Consider the following 12559-nt stretch of genomic DNA (forward strand, 5'->3'; position numbering starts at 1 on the left):
TCCATGATTCATGAGTACCTTTCGAATTACTGTGGGACCAAGCACCTTTACAACCATTGTCAACTTGATGCGACTGTAAGGCCCTCTCTTTGAGGTGATTGTTAACACGGTTACCGTCTTTAAGATCCATGACAGGAGACATTTTCCTTGGGACTGGGTTGCCAAGAGACGTTATTTGATCCTGATCCAGGTCTGCATGCCCTTCAACGTTAGTCCTACTAACATTTCCATAGCCAGAATATTCTGCGTTAACACCAAGCTTTGTATGTCCAAATTCTTCAGAATTTGCTCTACTGGTTTCTGCAAAGACAGATCCACTGTCATCTTTATTTCTACGATAATCTGCTGAAGTGTCTCTGCAATTATTTCGTCCAGCACCTGTGATCAGGTCAAGCTGAAGTAAGTCCAGCAGACGGCCAAGATCAACACCACTCGTCCAGTTTTCAGGACCAGAACCATTCTTCAGTTTCAATCGCCCACGGTTTGCTGTGCCACCCCATATAATTCCAACGCTCATATTTGCCATCAGCGTTTCAAAGGCTTTTCAACGCACCAAAAAACATATACCATGACTTTCAACGTTCATGGTTTATCAACGCACCGAACAACATGTTTCCCGTGTTAAACAAGTGGCTCACAACATGGAATTCGCGGATGAGCAGAGTGTTAAACAAGTGTTAATTCAGTTCTTCGTTTTGCATTTATAGAATTCGCGGATGAGCAGAGTGCAAGAGCAGCGTTGAGCCTCGCGGGAACCATGTTGGGATATTATCCAGTCAGGGTCCTCCCTTCCAAAACCGCGATTCTTCCAGTAAATCCAACATTTCTTTCAAGGTCTGAGGATGAGCGTGAGATGTGCGCACGGACAATATATTGTACAAATATTGATAAAAAGGTTTCTCAAGTGGAAGTGAGAATGTTCTTTGAGTCACTTTGTGGTGAGGTTTCTCGCCTGAGACTGCTTGGAGATCATGTTCATTCCACTCGTATAGCATTTGTTGAATTTGTAATGGCTGAAAGTGCCATACTTGCATTGAACTGTAGTGGTGCAATTGTGGGATCTTTGCCTATAAGGGTAAGTCCATCAAAGACACCAGTGCGGCCTCGCATCCCCCATCCTACCATGCATTGAAGAATTACTGGAAGCTACACTGCAATGCCTGTGAATCATATGCATTGTTCTTTGAGAGTTTGAGCAAAGGATATTCTGGTGTTCTGGAGTAGCCGTTTTTTTTTTTGATAATTATCCAAAATGCGAAGAGTAAAACTGCCCATGAGCATGCAAATGCGTTTCAAGATGAAATCTTACAGGTGTTGTGTTCATTTATTGAGACAGGAATATGTGCCAATAGAAATATCTTTTTATCATGTGAAAGGCGAGGAATAAGGAAAGCTGCCGTCCGTTGGAGAATGCTTTGATGGAGAAAACGCTGCTATGATGCGAATATGATGGACAGAGGCGTTTTTCTTAGAAGAACAGTGCAGAATGGCAGAGACATAATGCGAATATGATGGGCAGAGGGGCGTTTCTATTTCCTGACACCATTCGACCAACTTTCTCCCTTGCCTGTCATAACAGCAGCAAAACATGCAGCGCCACTGTAGCTTCCGCTCCCATCATAGCTCGAACCTGTCAGGAATCCAAAGTTCGAAACGCACAAAGACCAAATTGTATTTTTTTTTCGGGAATAAAACATAAGGAAGAAGGAGACGAAGCTCAGCGGATGCAATTCAAAAAGTCAACTGTAAATCGGGATTCGGAACCACCATATATCTCTCTGCTCTGTTTATGAAACACTGACACTGAAGACAGAGCGTTTATTGACGGTTGGACAGAACATTAACCACACCGCCTTAGTCGCTGCCCAAATGCAGAAAGCAACCAGATTCTACAACGTTACAATTAAAATATCCTTCCAAACTGTCAATCTCAAAATCCAAAAACAAGTATCCATTGTCCAATCCTAATTCGAATGAATGCAAATAACTGGAGACACAGGGATGCGCATTTTTTTTTTTTTTTTTTTGTGGAATCCACAATGCATTTACGGCCTTCGAAATAATTCAACACATCATTGACAAAGCATAGTTTACGGTCTTTAAAACTCATTCAGCGCAAAAATACATACACACACATGTTGTCACTACACCATAGGTTATCAGTCAAAATATATGTGCCATCACCATCTTACATATACAACCAGCGTATAATAGATGCATAGGTTTACATAGGCCACACAAAAACAAGTGGCTCACAAAAGATTGAGCAGATTATGAACGTACCTGCTCTGATACCATGTTAAACACACATGGATAGCAAGACAATAGGAAAGATAAATCAGTGAGTACATATTTTTATTAACATAAGATACACATTTATAGTACAATACGTGACTCTTGGGATTCAGATCCCAAGGTCTCTTGGACTGCTTTTGTCCATTCGAATTCCACACTAACCCTTTAGGATTAGGTGTCCAACATATCCCTGTTCAATCCTTCATTTTTCATAACTTATGCATTATTTTTTTAGTATGTTTATGTCATTTGTACGAATAAGGGTAGTCACTATTCCTAGGTGGCTAACACGTGTTCATTTCAGGATTTTTTGACAGATGTTGGAGCAAAACCGAGCAGACATGGGCTAGGAGACAGCCAAGCTTGGGTTGAGGATTCGTAGGGGGGTTGTCTATGGCATTAAATAGCCTCCCTCGGGATCTTCACCCCCAACTCCGAGCTCCAAAGGCCACCAAAACCGGATCTAGAAGGCAGCCAAACAGATTTCTTGGAAGGAGTTGTTCACTCACAGTTTGGGCAGCCAAGTCCCATAGATTTAGGAGGCCAGCTAGGGCCTCGTGGTGTATAAATGTTAAGGCCTCAGCCTTCGAAAAGGACTTTTGAAAAACTCTTGCATATTCTGCACTACAGTGCTGCTAGCTCTGTTTTGTTCTTTTGTAGCCATTGTTGGCATAACTCTTGACTTATGATTATTTTTTGATAATGAGAAGCAGTCAAATTTGATATCAGCTCTGAGTTTTCTATAGGAGCCATAGCTCTCGGGGTCGGGCCCAACCTGAGAGCCTAGGGCCTCCTTCTTTGTATTGTTATCTTTCCTTTAAGCACTGTGATTTTCCTTTTATGCATTTGAAACGTGGTTTTGTTGAGCAAGATTTAGTTGTGTTGGTTAAATAGGTCATTGTTGAGGAATAGAATTGCTTCAGATGTGTAGAATAGATTGATAGGATAATAATTGATAAAGCTCCAGAAAAAAGGGTTGCCTGCACTCTCAATTTCACCTCTCCCTTATTGGATCAGGGGCTGGAATTGCAGAAACAGTGCTGCCCAACAAAAACACTAGTTTGCTTGACCATGCAATCTTTGGTGTAATGTCTTCATTTGTAGAAGTTAGTCATGCGTTCAGACCTTTTTAGATGTTTCTTTGATTAAGTGTTGTACATGGTTCTCTTTGGAAATAAAGCTGTTGTTCATTTGTTTCGTTGACAGTTAGGATAGATTAGCTAAGATTTTGATTGTGTGCAGGATTTGGTTGATTCGGTTAAGTGTACACCGTGCCGGGCATCTCCATCATTCTCTCGTCCACCCAGGCTTCGTTCAGGCCAGCTGCTCCATCTCCTAGTTAGGTTCCTTGTCTCACAACTACTCTTCTGCCCACGTAACCCTACCTTCTTGCTCTTCCATTGTCTTAGCCTTCTTTAAGTCAAGTCAGCTTTCCACACCCTCTCATCACTTCCTCCATCAGTCACTGGGTCATTCCAGGCCCTTACCCTACCTCTCTATCCATTCATGCATCTTCTCTCACTCACCCATCCTCCAAAACCCAATTTTCAAACATCCTGTAGAAATTTCTGAACATCCTGTAGAAATCCTTGAAACATCCTGTAGAACCCCTGCAGACTTCCTGTAGAAGCTCACAAGTGAGGTTGCTGGATAACCAAACTTTGTGAAACTCTCAGGAAGGGTGTTAGGGACTCCTTAGACCCTCTCTGAACCTTCCCAACCTTTTCCAAGCATTTCTCTTCCTTGATCCACCCCTGCACAGTAAAAATCCAGTTAAAACACATGCATGATAATTATGATGACTTATTTGAAAATACAAAAAGATGTTTCCTTCAAATAGAGGTAGCCTAGGCATGTGCATTTTACCTTCATAGAAGTAATGGCATCTCTTTTGATAGTTTGCATTCTCTCCTCTGCATTAGTAGGACTAGCTGGTAGAATTAGGGTTTGCTAGGGTTTATGTTACTTTTTGGCTTTCAGTTTCTTTCTGTAAGTAGATCAGCTTCCTCTGAGTTAGCCTCCATCCATCAGTTAGAAAGCTTCTTCTAAGAGCTCATAGAAGTTGGCTTGAGCCCCTAGCGGACTTGTGCCAGCTAACCAAGTGACAGCTGCGGCAAGAGCTAGTACTTGTGCATACAGCACCGTCGCTTCCAAGTTTGTTACGAACTACCGGGTTGATAAAAGTAAAGAAGGGAGTCCCAGGAGTTGCAGCATTATTGCTGCAATACTGGAGCCCACCATCTTTTTGGCGCCATTGCCGGGGAAGCGTCAGAGTATTGGTGATTGTTGTTTTTCTTCTATTTTCCTACACTCGCCTTCTGCTAAATTGTTTATTTCATTTCCATTCTGCAATTTCATTTCCGCAAAATTAAAATAGATATTTCCTGCTTTCATAGATTAGCATTTCAATTCTGCAAGCGTAGATTAGCAATTTCAATTTTGCAAGCGTAGATTAGCAATTTCAATTCTGCAAGCGTAGACTAGCATTTCATTCCTGCAATTTCATTTGAGCAAAATAGATTAGTCATTTCCTGCTTTCATTTCAATTCCGCATTTTCATTTCAGCAAGATAGTTAGTTGCAGTTCAATCTATTTTTAGTTTTGCAGGTACAAGCAGAAAAAGCAAAAAGCAATCAAAAGCCTTTCCATTTCATGCCTCGTAGGAACAGAGATAAAACCGGAAAATTCCTACCCAACACCCCCACCACTTCACTGAGTCACCCTTCTCTCTTCGTTGGTGACAGTGATCCAGAAGAACCTATAGGCGAGCCTCCTGAGATATACGAAGATCCTATAACAGAAGAAGAGTTAGAGAACACTCCACCTGAAGCCATGGCTGAGAATAGAATAGAAGATGAGAGAATAGAAGGTGCCTTTCCCATCCGAGAGACCAATGGAGACATGAAAATGAAAAACATAAGCCCCTCTGCTTTACCTCACTTCCATGGGTTGACTACTGAAGACCCTGATACCTTCCTGTTTGAGTTTGTTGTCCTTTGTCGAACCTATGACTATACAGAAGATGAGCAAAATTGAAACTCTTTCCCTCTACCCTCAAGGATGCAGCATTACGCTGGTTCATGGGCTTACCTGGAAACAATATCACCACTTAGGCTCAGATGCAGCAAGCTTTCAATACCAAATACCGGGACTACTATAGGTCCAAGGAAGCCAAGGGAGAAATCTTTCGAATGACCATGGGAAATGATGAGTCTTTAGAAGATTATGAGAAAAGGTTCCAACTTAGCTATAAACGGGCAGGTGCACACTTGACCCTGAATCTCTCAAGTTGGTCCTGCTCCAGGGAGTCCCTGAAGACCTTCTAGATACCCTTCACATGCTAGCTGGAGGAGATATTTACCAACTACCTTATGAGGATACAAAGACTGTGTTTAGAAACCACTCTAGGGCAGCCCGAAAAAGAGGTAGGGGAAAACCCCTTTCAACTAGTACTACTTTCTCCAAGCATGAGTTTGTTAATCAGCTGGAGGACCTCAAAAGTGAGGTGAGACAGACCATTTCCATGCAACTTGATACATTCCGAATCCAGCAAAAGAAAGAGGAAGCTGAGAGGGCTTTGGCCATCTTCTGTCCTAGGTGTACAAGGAAGCACCCTAAGAACGAGTGTCCATTACACTCGGTAGAGGTATGTTTCGTTTGTGAGGAGGACCACCCCACAAACCAATGCCCAACCTTACCTGGGTTCAAGGCCATGTACCAAGGAACCGAGGCACCCACTGAACCTCTCTACTTCCTCAACCAAAGGAGGCCGCATGGACCTAGACCTTACCAGCAGGGGATGCAAGGGACATCCCAAGCTTATTATAGCCCCAACCAATCTGCTCCTATGCCTTCTTGGGGTCCCCTTGCTCATCCTTCCTGGTCTGTGCCTCCTCCATGGTCTTACCCACCTCAATACCACACTCAGCCCACTACTCATTCGTTTCACTCACATGTCCAGCCACAGCCTCAGTGGAATGCACCTCAACCGGGGTGGAGGCCCTAGTACAACACTCCTTCCGCCATTTTGCCTCCACCACCAGCTCAACCACAACCATTACCTCCTTCTCCTCCAAGACAACCCCAAATGCCTACTCAACCGAACCCGAATCCCAACAACCGACAGGCCCAGCAGGTATATACAAGGGAAACAACATGCCCTACCTATGATGTGGAGATCCAGGAGATCAACCTGTGATCTGGGAAGACTCTCCCAGATCGCCAACCTCCTCCCCCAGAGGACGAAGAAGATAAATCGGAAAGTGAACCCAAGGCCACTCCACCCTTTCCTGAAAGACTAACAGTAACCACACAACCCGACCCAGAGGAGAATGAGCTTCTGGGAGAACTCAAACAGTTGTGTGTGAGAATACCACTTCTCCAAGCCATCAAAGATGTACCGATATACAACAAATTGGTTAAGGAAAAGTGTTTCAGGCACCCAAGCAGGCGAAAAAGAGATGCCTCAACCATCAATGTCATAGGACAACTGTTTGATCTTATGTTGGGGCAAGTAATCTGTCCAAAGTATTTGGATCCTGGGAGTCCTGTAGTTGATGTCCACATCAATGGCACCATCATACCCCACACTTTGATTGATTTAGGGGCTGCCATTAATGTGATGACCAGGGATACCATGCTCAAACTCAACCTTCAGGGTTCCTTAAGGAAGACCTCGACGGTCCTGCAGTTGGCAGATCGCTCCACCGTGACTCTCGAAGGGATTGTGGAGGATGTCTTGGTCTCTGTTGACTCTTGGGAGTATCCTGCGGACTTCTTGGTTCTTCAACCAAAGGCAAAGTGTTAAAATTGGCAACCAGGGCAAAACTTCATGTGGGTCATCTTATTCATGGCTAATAATAATTTTATTAGATTCCTCTCGTCGAGAGGTGTAGGATTGATATAAAGATCATCCAATTCCGATAAGTATTCATGGAGATATGAATTTATTTTGATTATGGAATTATTATCAAGTCGACCTACAACTCATGTAGGCTCAGAAGCCCAACAGTCGCATCTATTCACCCACCAACGTTGTGTATAAATATAAGAGGACTTTTCCTCATTTAGACTCACTCATCTCATCACATCTCTCTCTCTCTACTGCGCAGATATGAGTCTCTTCTCTACTGCGCTGAAATGGGTCTCTCTCTCTCACACATGTGAAGCCGGAAGCTGTTGAATTTGAAGCTGCAACTGCAGAAGCAAAGATTGACTTGCGTGGCCTAGAATATCTCCTCTTTGGAACTACGCTGTAGGTTCATCTGAACCTCCTTTGAAAGCCGCAACTTTTGGTGGTGGAATGAAGTCAATCCGACGAACGGTTTGCAAGATATCGACTGCCCTAGTTTGAAGCCGGAAACTGCTGAAATTGAAGCTGCAACTGTAGAAGCAAAGATTGACTTGCGTGGCCTAGAAGATCTCCTCATCTGAACTGCGCTGTAGGTTCATCTGAACCTCCTCTGGAAGCCGAAACTTTTGGTGGTGGAATGAAGTCAACCCGACTGTCGGTTTGTGAGATATGGTCTGCCCTAGTTTGATAATGAAGCCGCTAATGCTGATGCTACTGATCTAGGGTTTGCTACTGCTGATATGAATCAGATTTATTGTACTATTTCTTTCTGCTGAATTATTGAAGATAAAAGAAGATTTGATCAAAGGTTTCCCCACACATTGTGGGGTTTGTCCCTGGCTAGCTGCCACATCTTGTGTCTCTTGTCTTGGCTTGTTTTCTGTCAATCGTTTAATGTTCTATCTGCACTTTACTTTATGTACATGTGATTGCTAATCGGTGGAATATAATAAGAAAAAGAAGTAAACTGTTATAAGCATAGAACATACCATAACTTAACATGGTATCGGAGCTGAGGTGAAGACAAAGCCCAAGCAAGAGCAAGAGCAATCATTGAAGAGAAGATTGGCAAGGCTATCTTAAAAGAACTATGGGGTCCTCAACACTCTTTCCTGCCGAAGACAAGCTTCGTGAGAAAGCTGACTATCACGGATGGAATATGTCTATCGATCTAACCCTTGAAGATCAAGGAGTGCTGGACCATGTAAGAGGCAATATTGTTGAGCCTGCATCAAATGCATCTGCTGCTGCCTGGAACAAATGGAAAAATGGAGAAGTCAAAACAAAGAAGATCATCCAGGACTCTATCGACAAGCGCTTGGTGGCCTACATCTCTGATCTAGACACCTCCAAGGAAATCTACAACAGACTGGTGAGTTTATTTAAAGTTAATGAAGCAAATCAAGTTTTGTTTCTTAGAAATAAGCTGAGGGAAATCAAGAAGGGTAAAGATGAAAGTATGCAAGCATACTTCTTAAGAATCACCGAGATCAAGAACGATCTCCTATCTATTGGGGAAACTATTACTGACAGAGAAATGGCACTCACAACTCTTGAAGGATTACCATCTGAATGGTATGTGTTCAGGACTACTCTTCTGAACTATAATGTAATTCCTGGTTTCGAGGAATTAATGGCTAGATGCATTCAAGAAGAAACAAGGGAAGAAGTGTAAGAAATGCCCATGCCTAAAGGTCCTCCTACTGCCTTTTCTTTTCATGCAAAGAAAAGAAATAATTCCGGGACTAAATCAAAACGAAAGGCTGGACCTAAGGCTAGAAGAAAATGACGATGTTACATTTGCAATAAAGCAAGTCACTATGCAAGGGAGTGCCCTGATAGAAAGGACTCACTTTAGGACGATGATCAAAATCCCTCTGATGGCAATCAAAGGAATGACAACTTCAACAGCAAAGGTAAGAGGAGATTTGGGAATCAAGGAAGAGGACAAGCATTCAAGAAGGCCAGAAATTCCAGGATGTATTAAATGCACCTGACCTCAAAAAGAACCTAGTGTCCATCTCGGGAACAGAAGACAAAGGCTACAAGGTAACCTTCAGCGATTGGAAGGTATGTATATGGAAAAATAATGTTAAAGATGCCTTTACTCTTGGGTTTAGTGATTCATTATATCAGGTCGATGGAAGTCTGCTAGGTGTCATGTCTTATGACACATCTCTTCAGTCCGAACTTTGGCATTAGAGGTTTTCCCCCCTTCATTATAAAGCTATACTCGGTGTAAGACAAATGGTGATAGGGATGCCCGAATTCTGAATAGAGAATGAAGGTGTATGTCCAGGATGTGCTGAAGGAAAGCTCAAAAGGGGACCATTCCCCTCAAGCCAAAGCAAGACCTCTGATATATTACAATTGGTTCACTCAGGCATACCTGAGGTTGGCATTAAGAGGGAGACTACTACACCACATACTCCTGAGCAAAATGGTGTGGTGGGAAGGAAGAACCGCACGATGATGGACGCTGTCTGGGCCATGCTACATGATCAAAGACTTCTGATGTTTCTATGGGCTGAAACTACAATCACCGTTGTATATGTACAAAATTGATTTGGTTCCAAGACTCCTAAAGAAAAGTTCACCGCAAGGTGAACAATCTTTCGACTTTGAGGAGCTCTCAAGAAGCCAACACCAGGGAACCGAAAGAAAAGGATGATGAATCAATGCCTGATGTAGAAGAACCCATGGCTCTGATAGATTCTCATCCACATGAGCCTTCCTCTTCTAGGAAGAGGCCTTCATGGCTTAGGGGGATACTTGATGATGCTAAAGGACATGTTGCACCCTGAGGAACCTTCCGTCAAAGTAAGAAACTTAATAGGTATCAAGGATACCTGACCATCATGAGCACGATCATACAAAATGAGCCTTCGTCATTCTCAGATGCCGTCAAGCATCAAGTATGGAAGGATGCCATGACCGTAGAATATGAGTCTATTATGGAGAATGATGTCTGGGAAGTAGTTCCCAGACCCTGGACAAGACAATTGTTACTTCAAAATGGCTTTACAAGATAAAGCATGCAGCAGATGGAAGCACGGAAAAGTATAAGGCTCGTTTTGTTGCTCGAGGTTTCTCCCAAAAGGAAGGTATAGACTATGATGAGATATTTGCACCTGTTGCCAGATATATGACCATCCGCTCGATCATAGCCCTTGCCGCTTCACAAGGATGGAACCTACATCAGATGGATGTCAAGACTGCGTTCTTGCATGGCTCGATCAAAGAAGAGGTCTACGTGGAGCAACCCGAAGGATTTGAGATTTATGATTGAAAATCTCATCTATGCAGGTTGAGGAAAGCTCTCTATGGGCTGAAGCAAGCACCCCGAGCATGGTATGAGAGGATCGATAGCTACTTGATGAAGCTGGGATTCACTAGGAGTGAAGCCGATCCTAACCTTTACTTTAAGGTTGAAGATAACAAGCCTCTCATACTAGTATTGTATGTGGATGACCTCTTTCTAACAGGTGCAGACCCTCTCATTCACAAATGTAAGAGGGAGCTGGCCTCTGAATTTGAAATGAAAGACCTAGGACTGATGCACTACTTCCTAGGACTTGAAGTATGGCAGAAGCCAAGGGAAATTTTCCTATCTCAAGGGAAATATGTGGTAAAGATATTGGAAAGATTTGGTATGATGGACTGCAAGCCTGTGACTACCTCGAGGATCTTAACTTTTAGAAGTTATATGGTAGTGATGTCGGACCAGATTTGGGAAATGCCTCTGAGTTTCATAAACTCATTCGCATTGATGTTCGTGGTGAACCTCCGTCCGAACATATTTTTTGCAGTTAGCATTGTGAGCTCATATTTGGTTGAGCCTCACTGGATTGATGCCAGGAATCTTCTAAGATGTCTTCAGGACACAATCTCTCATGGATTAAGATACACTGCCGGAGATGTGAGACTACTTGGATATACTGATGTTGATTGGGCAGGCAGTGTGGTGGACCATAAGAGCACTTCCGGGTGCTGTTTCACCTTGGGATCTGCTTTGATATCCTGGATGAGCAGGAAGCAGAAGTCGGTGGCTTTGAGCACCGCCGAAGCAGGATATATTGTTGCTAGCATAACCTCATGTGAGGTAGTCTGGTTGTGAAAGCTCTTCAGTGAGCTGTTTGGATTTACATTGGATACTACTGTGATTCTCTATAACAACCAGAGGTGGGATTCGATTATTGAGGAATCCTGTATTCGTCGATTGCTCCAGCAGATAGACATCATCTTGGATATGGTAAGTTGATGAGCAAGGAGGATCCATCGCATTAAGATGATGTACAGGTTGATACACCTTGTCAAAGCCCCGAGGAAAGATCTAATCTGTGATTTTCCCAAACGACTTGGAGTCGGTAAGAAACCCTTGTACAAGGGTCCTGCATGTTGCATACATTGAGCTCTGGGAGCTCTGAGGGCTTGCGGTTATTACTGGAGCAACATACGACCACAGGGTGACTCACCCTCCCCTGGTGGTGCACACTGGAACAAGATGATTCACTCTCTCGTGGGACAAGATGATTCGCTCTCTTGTGGAACAGGATGATTCGCTCTCCTGTGTAGCAGGATGATTAGTTCTCTTGTGAGGCCTGGATTGATGTGTTCTCCATGGCGATTGTAGCAGGATTGATGTGTTCTCCTGTGAGGTCTGGATTGATGTGTTCTCCATGGCAATTGTAGCAGGATTGATGTGTTCTCCTGTGAAGACAGGATTGATTAGTTCTCCTGTCGAGGCATCTTACCCATGCAGTCTGGGACTCATGGGAAGTACCTCTCATCTGATCAATGAGCAGGGAAATGAAGTTTGGGACCATAGTAGTACCGATGGACGCATCGTTGTAACTACCGTACTACCTACGCTAGGATGACCTCCATTGATCTGGGATCAATGATACTGGTCTGGGACCAGTGGTAGGAGTTGTACCATACTATGACGCTGACTTCGTGTCGGTTGAGACTGGTCTGGGATCAGTGGTACATACTCTGAGACTGACTTTGAGTCAGTGGAGGATGATATTGGTCTGGGACCATTGGAGTTGTACTCACTATGACGCTGACTTTGGGTTGGTTGAGACTGGTCTGGGACCAGTGGTACATACTCTGAGACTGACTTTGAGTCAGTATGATACATCCTCGATCATTTCTTCTTATTTATAATTCGGACAAAAGCAGAGTAGAACAGAACAATGCAAGAGCAAAGCAGAACAGAACAAAACAGTACAGATCAGTGTAGGGCAGAACAAGACAAAGAAGAACAGGCAAAATAGAGCAGAGTAGGGCAAGGGTCAGGCTGTACAAGGCAGTGCATTTGATGGATGAATAGTAACGACCGATAAACAGATTGCAGATGAAGTTCTCCATGGTTGAGAGGGAGTGTTAAAATTGGAAACCAGGGCAAAA

At 43.4% G+C, this 12559-nt stretch overlaps 1 protein-coding gene across 1 annotated transcript; it reads left to right on the forward strand.

The window, feature by feature from the left end:
• The first annotated feature begins 684 nt into the window (after positions 1-684).
• Positions 685-1155, forward strand: LOC149219049 (polyadenylate-binding protein-interacting protein 11-like). The gene has a single exon (XM_089382523.1). It carries the CDS (start codon positions 758-760, stop codon positions 1130-1132), a length of 375 nt encoding a protein of 124 aa, XP_089238649.1. The 5' UTR covers positions 685-757; the 3' UTR covers positions 1133-1155.
• The last annotated feature ends 11404 nt before the right edge of the window (positions 1156-12559 follow it).

The sequence above is a fragment of the Pinus tabuliformis genome, chromosome Q, assembly GCF_031772625.1.
Source record: "Pinus tabuliformis cultivar Carrire ecotype Pingquan chromosome Q, CPIR1, whole genome shotgun sequence".
In the NCBI taxonomy this organism is placed as follows: domain Eukaryota; kingdom Viridiplantae; phylum Streptophyta; class Pinopsida; order Pinales; family Pinaceae; genus Pinus; species Pinus tabuliformis.

Coding starts and splice junctions, on each gene's coding strand:
- LOC149219049 (XM_089382523.1), top strand. CDS start 758: ATGTTGGGATATTATCCAGTCAGGGTCCTCCCTTCCAAAACCGCGATT.